The sequence below is a fragment of the Pterocles gutturalis genome, unplaced genomic scaffold, assembly GCF_000699245.1.
Source record: "Pterocles gutturalis isolate BGI_N339 unplaced genomic scaffold, ASM69924v1 scaffold25919, whole genome shotgun sequence".
NCBI lineage: Eukaryota > Metazoa > Chordata > Aves > Pterocliformes > Pteroclidae > Pterocles > Pterocles gutturalis.
In genome coordinates this window covers 39,087-53,389 of record NW_010134658.1, presented here as the reverse complement: position 1 = coordinate 53,389, position 14,303 = coordinate 39,087, and the positions used below count along the sequence as shown (strand labels likewise).

Genomic DNA, 14,303 nt, shown 5'->3' with positions numbered 1-14,303 from the left:
TTATGGTAGGGGGCAACTATAAATCTTGGAATATAATAATGGTAGATCAAAACTTGGCCCTGTGGAAGGTACATAGGAATTTTTTCTCTAGCTCTGGCAATGACAACGTTTCTTCAAGAATAAGACTACTCCTTTTCCAGACAATTAGTTCTGTTTTCCTAAATCATCCCAATATGAAGCAAAGAGGGCCTGCAATGCTTAACATAAATTAGCCAAGATGAGCTTTGATTTCCCAATAGTTTAATATGATGTTGTTCAAATGAGTAATTGGAGGCCACCATAAGACCAGCAATGTTTGTGTGTAACAAAGAACCAACAAGTGGAATGCACCTGAGGACTATAATTAACTCACTTGTACAGCATGTGGCACAATCTGGACAGTAATGCCAAGCGTAAACTCTGTCCCACATATAGGTAGTGACAGTAGTTTTTTCACTCTGTAGACAACATAGAAAATTTACACAACTCATAATGAAAAAGACAAAAGTTGTACTTGGCTTTTTTTTAATATATGTACAAAGCATAACAGGTTTATTTACTCTGGAATTTAAGTGAAAAAGAACAAGACAGTGATATTAACTTTTTATATTGTTAATTTTTTTAACAAGTTACCTTTAGTTATTTTCTTTCATCTGGCTTACATAAACCATAGCTGAAGTGAAGTGGGAAGGTATAGGCTTAGCTATACTGTCTGATATTGCTACATCATATTTAAGCTATTTATTGACTTTTTTCTCTCATGCGCTGTATGTAGACAACTTGAAATTAAATGCAGAAAAGCAACAAAGAACATATGAAATTCCACATGGGTTAATTTTATTTTTAAAAGTTTATTTGCTTAGCATAGATAAAAAATTTGTCTTTTTCATGATTAATCAAGCAAATAGAAACTTGGGGCCATTCTTTGACTTTGGATAAATAATGGCAAAAAGAGATATTAATGCTATTCAAAATAAAGATACTGAAAAAATACATTCCAGTTACAGGTTTTTGACATAACACATATGGATTAAGTACCATTCCAGAGCAACCTCACTGTGTGAAGCCTGTATTTTACATAGACAGCAGAGGCATATACAAAGACCATCAGCAACAGGGCTTGAGTGCACTGCAGGAACATGAAACTTAGTTATCACTTCCGCATAAAGCCACCAGGACATTTTCGTAATCCCCTTTGAGTTCATCCTGTCAATTTAAGTGCAAAAAACCACAATTGTTAGTATAATGGTCTTGAGTGAAATACATTTCAGTAAGCATTCAATATACATGTACCAAACATTAACCCTTCACCTAAATAAGCACTTGATAACACACGTGTTAGCCACAAACTGGGCTTGAACTGAGTATCCTCACTGAAGTCATCAGTATGACCTAGAAAATAAACACATGCATTTCCGGAGTGGAGCAAGGGTAGACAAGGTCAATAAAAGTCCTAGGACGTCTCATGACGTAAATAAAGAGGAGAAGCACCAAAGTTTTCTATCCGTCCAGGAGCTCAAGCTTTTCTTCTCTAGATAATGTGAAAATGCCTTCCACGACCAGTGATGTCCAATGTTCATTAGTATTAAAACACTACACACATTGTACCTACGATTGTCTCAAACACAGGCTAATAGTACAGTGATTCAATTCACCGTAGGATTGCTTATTCAGCTTGAAAAATGGATAATATGCACTAAGTATGCAGTGTAATCATTACACACTATGTTTTCTCAATTTTGAATCTACTTTGCAGAGACATATGAACTGTTTAGTGTAGCCAAGCTAGACTTCAAGATGTAAGGATGCAATCACCAATTTGGAACATGCTGACGTGATGTAATTACACACCAAATTACAGATTACACACACTCATGGGGGAAGAATAGAAGTCGTCTTTGGCACCTAACTGAAAAAGTAGCAAGCACCAATAGAAATCAAAAAGGCATTTTGATACATGTAGGGAGAATGTTTCTACTCCAATCAAGACTTCTTTTTTAGTGTTGTCTACTAGGGTCCACAAAACTGCTTTGCAAGTTTAGCTTTCTTTAAGTCCCTCACTAGTTTAAATTTTCTGGAAAATACATTGGGTGGTCTGTCCCCTTTAAGAAGATACTTTTGTTAGTTTAACTCATTTAGTTAAGTCATCTGGAAAGCAGGCCAAATAAATGTCATGTTAACAAGGTGTTTTCAGGAGTACCTCAAATATTAAAAACCAATAGCCAGTTGCATCCAATATCTCCCAGAAGAACTGCCAGTGCAATCATCTCCACTCTCCTTCCAATGTACCTTATGCCTGCCCAAGTTCAGGAACTTGGGGATACTGAAGTCTCCATTCAGCTCTTGGCTTCTATTGTAAGATGATATCCTGAGACATGTACCACTACTAACAAATTGCTATAGCTTTTGTGACAAAAACATTTCCCCAGAAAATTAATTAGTTCCATCAGCATGTGGTTCACTGGGAACATGATTTACTCAGCTACAATATGTTACTCAGGATGAACTGGTGACTGAGGAGCAGAAGAGTTAACAAACCCTCACCTGACTTCCAAAATCACTTGGTTCTTTTGCATTTCACATGTCACCTCAGAGAAAACTTACCATAATGGCTTGGCGGAGAGAGATGCCATACAGGCTCTTGTAATAGCCTTTGATCTCATTCATATCTACTTCATGGCGTGAAACCATGATTCTGATGAGATCTTTGTGCCGTGTCCCAAAGCCCTGTTAAAATGAAGAATAAATAAAATGGAAAAAATAATAGAGCGGAAAAAATAACAGAGCAGAAAAAATGGAAAAAAAAAAAAAGCAAAAGGGAAAAAAGAAAAAAAGAAGGAAAAAAGAAAGGAAAAAAGAAAGGAAAAAAGAAAAACAAAAAAAGAAGCAAAAAGAAGAAAAAATAAAAAAGAAGAAAAGATGCTACTTATGTAATTGAAACATCTCAAGGATCTGTGTGTCGATCCATCAGACTTCTTTGTGGGTGAACAGAGCTCACACCCTATTCCTTCAACATCTCTCATGAGGGGATCCTCTCATATTGCCCTTCTGTTCCCTAAGAGCACAATTTGCTTCTGACAATCTATCTCCACCCTTGGAATTTTTTTATTCATTTCTTTCGGCTGTTTCTTAAAAAGAGGCATGTCCTTCACTGTGCTTGACAGGTATCAGAGACAACCTAGACTTCACTGACTTTTTAAATTACTTTTTAAATAGTGCAATGAACTGTATTTTCATAATGTTTCACTTAATTTTCATGTACTGCTCCTATCCAAGTCACTGGAGTTATGGTAATACCTGCATACTAGGGTATTTCAGGATCTCTGGCTGCCTCATTCGACTTGGGTTCCAAATCTGCCAGAAGGACCATGGATGCCTTGTCAAAGATTGGGCTTCTACAAGGTTCTTGTCCACATCTGTAATTGCTTTCCTATTTACTTTTCACTAGGATTTTTGTGTTTTCATAAATAAGAAAAGTTCCAGTTAGCTTTCTGTCACTGTCTAGAATACATGATATATGTGTGGATGCAAAGATGCCTTGAACACACTACAGCAAACAGACAGCTCCTCCTACAGAAAGACACTCAGAGGTTTTGAACGAAGGAATAGAGGAGCAAGAGAAATACACTGAATTTCCTTCTGCAGTCCTTTTTCATCACACAAAGGGCTTACAGAGCTTAGAGAGCTTGTTATTTCTCAGCTTACAAAGCGGTCCATGTTTACTAAGTTCTTTCTTTAGGTTACCTTCATCGCCAAGTGGAGCTTTTCAGCAAAGAAAGCTGGCTTGCTTGTGGCACACTTCACTGTAATGAAACAATAAGATAAGTTCACATCTGCTATACATGTAACAAGTAATAAAAGGCAAAAGCCTGGAGAGCAAACACTTTTAAAAGCAGTCTCAGTGTTCCTACCAGCATATCCTATTTATCCACATCTTTGTTATACCTGTCTTCAAAATATGGGAGAAGTAGCAGTTCCTTTCCTCTGTCTATTCAGAAAGCAGTTCAGCCAGGGGAGAATAGTTACTGTAAAGACAAGACTGCACTCTCTAGTTAACTTCCACAAAATTAAGAAAGGTGTTGCAGCTCCCAAGAAGAAAAATTTGAAAGCACTTGTGTCTTCTACAGCAGAGCTGGAGGTTATGATCTGATGTTTTGCAAACTAAGTTATACTGAGTACTTGCCCTCCACTTCTGATACTGAGGGATCTGATGGACTCATTCTTTTATCCAAAGTACTCTTGACAGTGATACAAAAGCTGGGAATCAAGATGGGTGTCTGGCTCCTGATTCCACTCCTGGTGCACTAATAAGAGTGATTTAAGTAAGTCACTGCCTCGCTTTACTGTTCATGAAGAACAGTAATGTTAAGGGTCTGAATATACATCTTTATCATGAATCTTATAGAATATTTTACTGGAAAAAAAAAACAGAAGTAAACCTGTTATGCTTTTAAAAATTATAAATGTCTTTGAAAAAAAATAGAGAAGAGTGTATTTGTTTTTGTTTTTTTGAAGACAGATTTAAAACTATTGTATTTTTGATACAAATTGTGCCTGTTCTGACAGCTGGTTTTGGCATATTGACTTCCTGTAGGGGTCTTTCTATGTTGATGACACATGTTTCTCTTTAAAAGACCTTTCTACGTATCAGGAGAGGTATTTCTACTCATTCATCAACTTTAACTGGTTTTAAATAACTCAATTAAATCACTATGTTTGGATTAGATTTTCCGAAGTATTGTTTAGAAAGTTTCTCAATTAAGCAGGGTAAGCCCAGAATGGTTTCCTATCAGAGCAAGTACGACAGAAATGGTCAGCATATATAGTAGGTTACAACCTGCAGAACCACTTACCAAGGGCAGTCAGGCAGTTCTCAATATCACCTTTCAGCTCCAAATCCAGTACCTTGTTCATGTCATGCTTGCTGTACTTGGCGTACTTCTGAAAGACTAAATACGGGAAGAAAACTCAGCGTATAGTGATGAAAAGACAGTACCTTGCTTGCATTGCTTCTGCCTTATTCTGCCCTTACTGCTGCAACAGTGCACACAGATGACTGATTGTAGGCCATCTTTCTCATTTTCTTCAGCCAGCACAGTGTAAAGAGCAGTGTTACTGCATGGCCTTGTGGAGTCAGCATAAGGAATAGGTCCTTTTTTAGGATGGTAGGGTTCATGTTCCCATTGGTAGGGACAGAGATGGTCCATTGACTCCACTGGAACCTGTGACATTAGGTCATATCTCTCTGCCCAGGGTAAACTGGCTGAGAAGCAAAACCACGTTGAGGAGCATTCAGAAGCCCTGCCACACTAACCCTTTGGCCTTGTGACCACTTGCCTTGTGCGAATTTGTGGCAATAGTTTTGTTAACAACCTAAATTATATTGGTCATCACTAGCACGGAAAGAACAACTAAGCTGCCAACTGCACCCTTGGGCAGCAAGTATGTGTCCAGCTACAAAGACCTGTAAGTCTGGCTGTCAGAGTCATGTCTTGACAATCTCTATCTTTGAGTTCATGAGCAGGCCATGTTCAAAATACCATTCCAGTGAAGCACAGCGTTTCATTCAACGTACCCCTTCGGAGATGTGGGTAGCTTCTTGTAGCAAGAATAGTAACAAAAACATTAATATCTGTTCCTTTCCTTTTCTCTCCTGCTTCATACAGGGCCTGTCATAATGAAAAGAAAGTAGTAAAGCTAACATCAGTATAGTAAATCTTGAACAGAAATAGTGTACTTCTGAGGCTATCAGCCATAGCTTGTGAGCAATGAACTCTAGCCCTTGACACAATCCATAACATAACTCTACACAACCTCAGACTAACTCTAGCTCTATCAAGTAACACTTCATACTTCACTTATGTCATAATAGTACCTAGAGAACCTTATGCAGCTAGAAAACATTTTCAGACAACTTATGATCACCATCTAGCTCTCCTGGGTATAGTACATTCTTGAAAGAAGGTATTTTTCATATATCATGGTATGTTTACAGTCTGTATGGGAGTTTAGGACTGGTAGGCTTTCTTCAGACAAACAAAATCTCTGACAATAACTGAACAAATCTGAAGCAGAAGCCTATGCACCAAGTGCTCCTTGTCTTTCCAGGAGATATTTTAATGGAAAGAACCAAATCAGTCTCCTTCATTTTCGTCACCTCCTCAAAATTCTCTAGAAGTAATAATTAAAGGCCTCCACACAGCAGCAAAAAATATTTCAGACCACACTCTCTGTGTCAAGAGAAATAGGATTGATCTTTTGAGTTTGGACAAAGTGTTAATTTACTGACTTTTCATATCTAAGGCTGATGACAAAACTAAACTTATGTAGCAGGAATAAAAGCAGTATTGCTCAATGACCTTTGCTTGGTTGGATTTTTAAAAAATCAATTTAAAGCCAATCTACATTTAAATTGTAAAAGTGATGTAAGATTTTATGGGTGTAAACTCAGGAAAGACTGATAAGGTTTACCAAGATTTTAACAAAATGGTGGAAGTAAAAAAGGAAAGATCAGTTGTTTCTTTCAGAATTATTCAGATGACTGTGAGAGTTACTCAAAAATCTTGAAAGGTTCATCACTGTAAAGCAACAGCTATAGCTAACATACTGGGGAGTTCACAGTGGTCAAGGCATGGTACTCAGTTCCACACATACACAAGTACACCCTTGTTCCTCAGTTCAAGTACTGTGTTATAAACAGACAGAAGATTGTGTCTAATTTCTTCAGTTGTTGACCTCTACTTCAAATGGTCCACACAATTTACATGAACTAGAAGAGGTCTTGCAGGAATGTTTCCGAATACTAAGGTAAAGATTTAATTTCCTTCAGATAGCAAAGCTTAAATGAACTTTGTAACATAGTATTCCCTCAGAAAAGATTTCTACATAGCATACGACTCTCTGTTAGGTCTGCAATGCACAAGATTCAAGTAGAATATTCTCAGACAGAGTTTGTAGTTTCAAGTAATTCAGATGAAGAAGCTCCGCAGAGTGCCAAGTATGACCTTACCCTGGCATCATTGTCAGCAAGCTCATCATTCACATATGAATCTTCACATCGGTCAGCCTACATAAATTAATAAATAAAATATCACTGGTACTCACAATTATTCAGTTCACCAAAAACTCAGCATTTTAGGGTTCTGCCCTCCATTCTCATTCATAACAATACATAATTGCAGATGGATACAGTTATGTGACTCATTCTGTGAATAAAGCTGTTGTATTTGTAATCAGTCAGAATTCACACTTCTGAAGCCATCAGCAACTTATTTCACACTTCTGAAGTCATCAGCAACTTATTTCTGAAGTCCTACACGAAAATCCAGAGGAAATATTGTTTCTTAACATGAAATTACAGCATTAGAAACTGTGATTTTCTCCTTGATGACCATTCAATAAACTCCTTTCAAGTTGATTTGAAACTAAAAACTGCAAATCAAAACATGTAAGTCTGAAAAAATTATCCTGCGTGCATGTACAAGCTTCATATACATGTACTCAACAATCACAGAATCAAATATTTATCCATTTAAAAGGGTCTCTTTATTGGGCAGCTCCAGTGTTTAAACTCATTTGCTGTTGAACATGAACTCACAAAACACATTGTCCACTTGTTAACTCCCTTCCCCTGTCCCATTATCTAACTACTAGAAACATACCTTAACAGCAAGACAAAAAGTTTATTTCTCTACTTGTAAGCATTTCTTCTTTTTCTATTTCTAGTCAATTGACATGACATTATGCCTGTTGTTTTTCAAGTGCTTGCAGAGAGTTAAAAAAAGTCTTAAAAGCATAATTGATAAATGATAACAAACATCACTGTTTTTTAAAATGCATTTGAGATAAAATCTCATTATAGCTTGTTTAAGAACAATGTCATATGATCTAAGATATGTAAGTAAAAAACAATGCAAGGAAATAAATACTACCTAAATTATTATTTATTGTATATCTTTCTCTAAAATAGTCTTGACAACGGTAATTTTTTATTATGGGTAATGTCACTCAAAATACTTAAGCATGGTATACCTTGGCTAGAGCAACCAAAGCCTTCTGAAAGTCTCCAGATGTGTCAGAGATAATGTCTTGTGTCAGATCTCTTTTCAGCACTGAAATCAAAAGAAAAATGACTTGTAGTTTCTTTTAAAGCTATCAACTAGGTTGACTGGATTGTCTTTAAAGTTCCCTTCCAACCCAAACCATTCTATGATTCTATTATTTTTTCAGCCTTTTTTTAACTTTCCACTTAAATATGTCCACTAGAGATACAGGTTTTTTCCTTTCTCTCAGAAAATATGATTTAATTAGACAACACTGATTGACTGCAGTAAACTCTACATATATGAGAGGTACCACATTCCCTTTTAGTTATCCCTTCAAAGATTTTCCCCTTCAGTTCACTGGTTGCTCCTACTGTTAATATTATCTGTGTTGCTAACTCAATAATCTTTTTATTTCAAGCTTAGTGAGATCTTAAGAAGTTAACCAAGGCTTAGTTACAAGAGAAGAAAAGCAGCTGGCTTTTGCTTCTACCCTACAAAGCATCTAAATGCATGGACCATTCCATGAGACATCTGCAGTTCTGGAAGTGATTATGTGCCTTTTCTTTCTGTACTGGGACTTACACAGGTCAGAAAAAAGTCAGTACGACCTCCCTTGTCTGCACCTCTTTCAATCTTGTGTGAAGCTTCGCTTTCTTCCTACAATGTCATCTCAGCTTCTCATATTGAGAAGTGGGGCTGTGACTTTAATATGTCTGCTACAGAGCTATACCATTAATGCTTCTTTCTTGCTTTGAGTTACCATCTTTGTAGTATCTGCTGGCTTCTCTGATCTCTCTGTTGTTTCTTGAGGCCAGAATCTCAATTAAGGTATCTTCATCAGTTCCAAGCCCCTGATAAAAGTGATTGAATTTTTGGAAATGTTATTTGACACAGCAAACTTAAAATTAGAAGAACAGAAATAAGACGAAAATCACAGACTTGGATTTGAAGGCCCCATGTGGAACAAGAAAGAAAAATGAAGAACATTGTGCTTCCATACAATAGTGTTATTTCAGCTGTTTTGGAATTAATTTTTTATCGTATTTAATATCACTGGTACCCCAAAGAAGCACTAAAGGGATGAAGCAGTGCATATAAAAAATACAAATGCAAAATTTATGAAATACCTCCTTCTCTTTTTGTCTTTCGTTACTTAAACATGTATGTAAACACTATGGCTTTCTATCACTACATCAGCAACCAATTTTCAGAAGGCAGAAAGGTTCACTCTCACAAAAGAATCTTCTCCAGTCCTAAAATTCAGGGAAGATTGCTGGATCTTGTTCTTAGAACCTGGATTAACAGTATAGATTTATTTTACAAAATGGGGTGAAAATGAAGACAATACACAAGCTTTGAAATCCAAATCCAGTGTCATTTTCAGGCCCTGATAATTATTTATGTTCTTTAGGAAAGTTTTCCTCAGAAGTTTTTGCCTTACCTTCATAGAGGCTCTTAATTCTTCAGCATCAAACTGAGCTGGAGTTTTGAGCAGAGCCACAACAACATCTTCCAGGTGGCTTTTCAGAACTTTTTTCAAGGCCTCTTCCAGACTCTGTGATGGGAAGAATAAGAAACACACTAAACTAGTGAATGGCAAAAAGCTGCTGTTGAGCCACAGTCCAAAAATTAGTCTGGTCTCTGATGAATCCTGGTCTACATCATTCCTTTTGCTACTAGACAGTGTCATGAAGTCCTACTTGAAATTTCTAATTTGTCATCTTTTTGTTGATCAAAGTGTCAAGGTTTTACAGTAAGTATTCAGGAGTGCTTCCACACATTGCCATTCAGCCATATTCACCCATTACACTATCAGAAGACTCAAAATAGGCTGCTTGTTTTTTAAGAGAAGGCAATACTATATGGTTGCTATGATTAAAACTGAGTTGCTTATCTGGATAACATTTTAACTCATCCATTTATTGCATAAAGGACACAGAATTTGCAGTGGAAACTCTGTGGACATAGTGTAATATTGCCCTACACAAAACTGCCAGTGCTGAAGTTAAGATTTGGGCTATATTCTAATTTAACCTAAATTTAAGTTAAAAATATATATGATTTACTCTGCCTCCTACTGGGAAATTCTCAGTACTCTGTTTTGTTACATGAAAAGTTACAGCCCTGTTCTCCACCAAGTATGTGTTAGGTTGTGGCTGCAAGTGTGACAAGGTCAACCTGCTTTGTCAGGATACTTAAACCAACAAGATTATTTCAGAAGCAAGCACTATGTCCATAGTTAGTTTTGTTCTGCTTTTGACAGTGTGCAAGGAACTAGAGAACCTAATAATCTACCAGCATTAGGCTCCTTGTGTCTTTGAAGTTATATTTTAATTTAGGTCTTTAAAAAATATAATTGCAAGGCTGGAGCTTCCTCTGAGGTGGGAGAGGGCTGTGAAAACTACAGGTGAGATTTCCTAAACAGAAGCAGGAAACCTAGGCTAAAATGAGATGTTAGACTTATTTTCTAAGTTGGCCTTTACAAGTTACACTCAAAGGAATCGCTTTCCAAGAAACAAATGCTGAGTAACTCTTTTACATCAACTGTGCAATTTTAATTTCAATTTAGAGTTACAGGTTCAACTGGAGAAAATTTGTTATAGAGAAAAGTAAGAGCAATTAAAACCTTCTCCAGAAACATACAGTAATTTCCAAGATTTTCAGTTCCAGGGACTAGCAGTTTTACCACTCAGAGGGAGAAGAAAACTGTCGGCTGTACACTCATCCCTATCCCCATGTTGGTACGCTTGTGTGACAGTGTTATGGTCCTAAAACTCTTCTATCCTATTTAGTATTTTATCTGGACTGAAATACTCGGAGAGATGCCTCCAAGTTCCCTTGTCTATCCCTTCCTTTCTCTTAGTAGACTGTCTTCCAGATGGTAGTGAAATCTCTGCACTCTCCATGACTTAGTGTTTGAAGGATCTCTAGGGCAAAAAGCTGTAAAGTAAGAACTTCAAATTTTTTCTTTTTATTTCAAAATAGTGGCCATCATATTCAAAGACTCAGCACTGGCAATATAGTTGCAGGGTATTATCATTCTGTCATGGTTTTCACAAACTACAGAAGGCGAAAGACTGTACCTTTTTCTTCTGAGAAGCTAAAGCTGCATGAACAACCTGAGCCAGGAGCAACATTTACACCAGCATATTGTGGGTGTAAATTTAAGCTTGGCTTGAATATACTTTACCTTTCCTTTAGCCTGCTGATAGGCAGCTTTGATCTGCTGACGTTGGGCATTTGTTCTTTTAGTCAAGATGTCAATGATGGTGGCTTCATCCACACCTATGAGTCACCAAACAACAAAATGTCTCATATATTGGAAATATTATAGTGGTCTCTAGTGCATCATTTAGCCAAACAGTAATTTTTATTATTATTATGTGCTTTATGGCATATTTTGCTTTCTTTACATACTGATATTTAACCAAAGGAAAAACTGTAATCATGTACTGACTTACAATTAGTGATGTAGTGAAGAAACCAAATAAATAGATTCCCATAAAACACAGAAGCCTGTGTTTCTACAATTTCTTATAGAAAGTCTTAAAGTACTCTGAGTGCAGAACTTACGCTACAGAAAAAAAAAAAAAAAAAAATTAGATGGTCTACTCATTTAATCTCAGTAAGTCGAATTGGAAAAGGTTTCAAAGTACAGGCAAACTGTCAAATGTGAGAATTTCATTAAAAGCAAGAAGTGCAGGGATTTTACAGAAATCAAATAGGAAAGTATTAGTATGGTATGTTATTTTACGTATAGTATTTTATTCCTCTCTAGGAATTAAATTTTTACAACCCTTCCTTCAACATATTCAAGCACTTTAATGTAGTATTAAGGTCTGAAATTGTAATACAACATCTGGATATCAGAGAGTTGAGATTTTTTTAACAAGTAGCATAATTTAATATATTGCCAAGCTTTTAAAAGCAGAAGCACCTCCCTTTCTTCCCATTGACTCTTGCTCTGATGCAGTGTTATTCTCAAAATTTCCTAAGGAAGGGTCCTAACACAGCAGGTTAAATATTTACTCCTCTTACCCTTTACAGTAATAGCTTTGTCCAAAGCAACAACATCAGCTGATGGATCGAAGTTAGGGTATGTGTGTACTCCAGGACCACCTTTTGAGCTTTTCTGCAGAGGGGATGGGTGGGGAAATTGGTCATTCCAAGTAATATATTTGCAAAGAAGCAGTTTTAGATGCCCAAATAAACCATGTATTTGGGATTGCCTATTATAGGACTACCAAGGAACATACAGAGTTTTGTAACTATAAAGAAAGAAAAAGACTCAGTACTGGATATGCATTGAATCTGTTCCTTTCACACCTCTTATATTAAACAGAAAGTACTTAATATATAGTTTTAGGTACCTGAAGACCTATCTTTCAGAGTAAGTTGGATTCCACAAGAAAATACATCTTCACTGTCACATGAGGCAACTATGTCTAAATTTTAAAGGTTCTAAAACCACAATTAAATCCTAGAGGCACTGCTAGTAAAGCGCTACTAATTTATTTCCTCATGTTGCACAAAGTGACTGTGCATCACATTAAGTGACTTCTCAGCTGACTCATATCTAAGGCTATAAGCACTTCTTGCATGCAAGATGTTGGAAAAGAATTCAAGCCAAACCCTATGAGGAAGTGGCAAACTGTTACCCAACTTCTTTGAGACATAAGCCACACTTTCTTCACAGGCATTATCTACTGGCTGCCTTTGGTGAGTCCACTCCTAGAAAGGCACTCCCTAGTCAACACCTAAAGGGTTCTGGGAATAACCATGGATGATGAATTCCACTGCATGATAGACTACGTGGCTTGCCCTAAGTCAGCAACATAACAAATCAAGTACTGGCTGGGCCTGTAACCCAACAGCACTACCTAGACAATGTCTACTTCTTTTACAGAAGCCGTAAAATGTCCCAAGATTCTTGGATGAAATATTTGTATAACATTCCCACTGGCACAATAGATGGTGAGATTTTTTATTAAAAAACTGGAAACAGTAGTTTACCTAAACCCTTTCAGAATCACGTATACTCTTAGTCCTGTTTCAAGAACTTTTTAAAAATCCTTTGCTATTAAAGTTAAGTAACAGAAATAGCAAAGTCTTATAGATACCTGTTTTACATACAGCATTCTGTATTGAATTTTGTACACTTCTAATGTCTGATAATTTAATATTCAACTCCCTACACAATTATATTGCTAGGAATTTTAAGAGAGCAGAGGGAATGCATATTTAAAGCAGTGTCATGCATACTTCGGCAAAAATCATGGTGACTTGTGTGATAAGTCAGCAGAGGAATGGGACTGCTTCGCTGCCTGTTTCCCAGGCACACCAGGGTAGTCTTTGTATATTTGTTTCCATGACAAACTCTACAATAAAAAATTGTCTATAACCACGACAACCAGAATGACTCAGGACCCTGGGAGTGCAAGAGAGATAGGGTGCTGGAGCCAAAGGTTTATGCACAAAATGTTGTGGGGCCAAAATTCGAAAATCCACAAAGGTCTAGACAAGAAAACTTTATTTACTGAAATTTTGCCCTATGTTCAATTTTTTTAAAGAGTAGAGTTCTTTCAAGATCTTCTGGGACCTCACAGTGTATTGCTTTACCTTTGCTGACAGTCATTTCAATGTGTTAATCAACTTCATTATCACAAAGATTCTCCATGTCATCCTAGTGTAATAACTCTTGACTTCTCACCACCACAAGTGTCCTTTCTAACCAGTATCAGTACTGATCGTCTGAGGTGTTTTACTACATACTGTTACTCTTTCCACTGTAAACTTGACATACGATATGAAAACTGGGACATCTAATAGTAAGTTTAGCTTCTCCTTTACATTCCTGGGCTCCAACTCATGGCTTTCTGTACCTCAGCCTAAGAAACCCTGTTTTTCTCATGTACATCATCTGAACATGTTCATCTACACACTTGTGCATCAGATTACCATATTAAAGATGACTTGAGTGAACCAGTGACTGGCCATTGGGAATTACAATTTCATTAATCAGTAGTTCCACCTAGAGCTTGATAACTAGACCGATACATGCAAATAAAACCATTTTTTCATCTGCTATCAAACTTACTAGGTTATTAGATTACATTAGATTATATGCCACAATAAAATTGGGTTCCAGTTCTAATCCACTGGAGTTTTGCCATTGTTTTTCCTCCCTTTGAGTATATGAGATGTTTGGTGGCCCCTGCCTTGAAATCACTTCTAGAAGTACTTTAAATAAGCATGATGCTCTCAAAAGGTTATAATACT

The 14,303-nt window shown here is 36.7% G+C and overlaps 1 protein-coding gene across 1 annotated transcript in view; it reads right to left on the bottom strand.

Moving 5' to 3' along the window:
* Nucleotides 1-1,011: 1,011 nt before the first annotated feature.
* The window catches only part of ANXA1 (annexin A1), a 17,302-nt gene continuing 4,010 nt past the window's right edge, over nt 1,012-14,303 (bottom strand). The window contains exons 3-14 of the mRNA XM_010081662.1: nt 13,812-13,827; nt 12,063-12,156; nt 11,215-11,309; nt 9,466-9,579; nt 8,785-8,875; nt 8,011-8,090; nt 6,989-7,045; nt 5,555-5,648; nt 4,833-4,928; nt 3,724-3,782; nt 2,584-2,706; nt 1,012-1,185 (exon numbers count right to left, since the gene is read on the bottom strand). Of these exons, the coding sequence (XP_010079964.1) occupies nt 1,126-1,185; nt 2,584-2,706; nt 3,724-3,782; nt 4,833-4,928; nt 5,555-5,648; nt 6,989-7,045; nt 8,011-8,090; nt 8,785-8,875; nt 9,466-9,579; nt 11,215-11,309; nt 12,063-12,156; nt 13,812-13,827 (979 nt within the window). The 3' untranslated portion in view covers nt 1,012-1,125. The remainder of the gene's footprint in view (nt 1,186-2,583; nt 2,707-3,723; nt 3,783-4,832; nt 4,929-5,554; nt 5,649-6,988; nt 7,046-8,010; nt 8,091-8,784; nt 8,876-9,465; nt 9,580-11,214; nt 11,310-12,062; nt 12,157-13,811; nt 13,828-14,303) is intronic.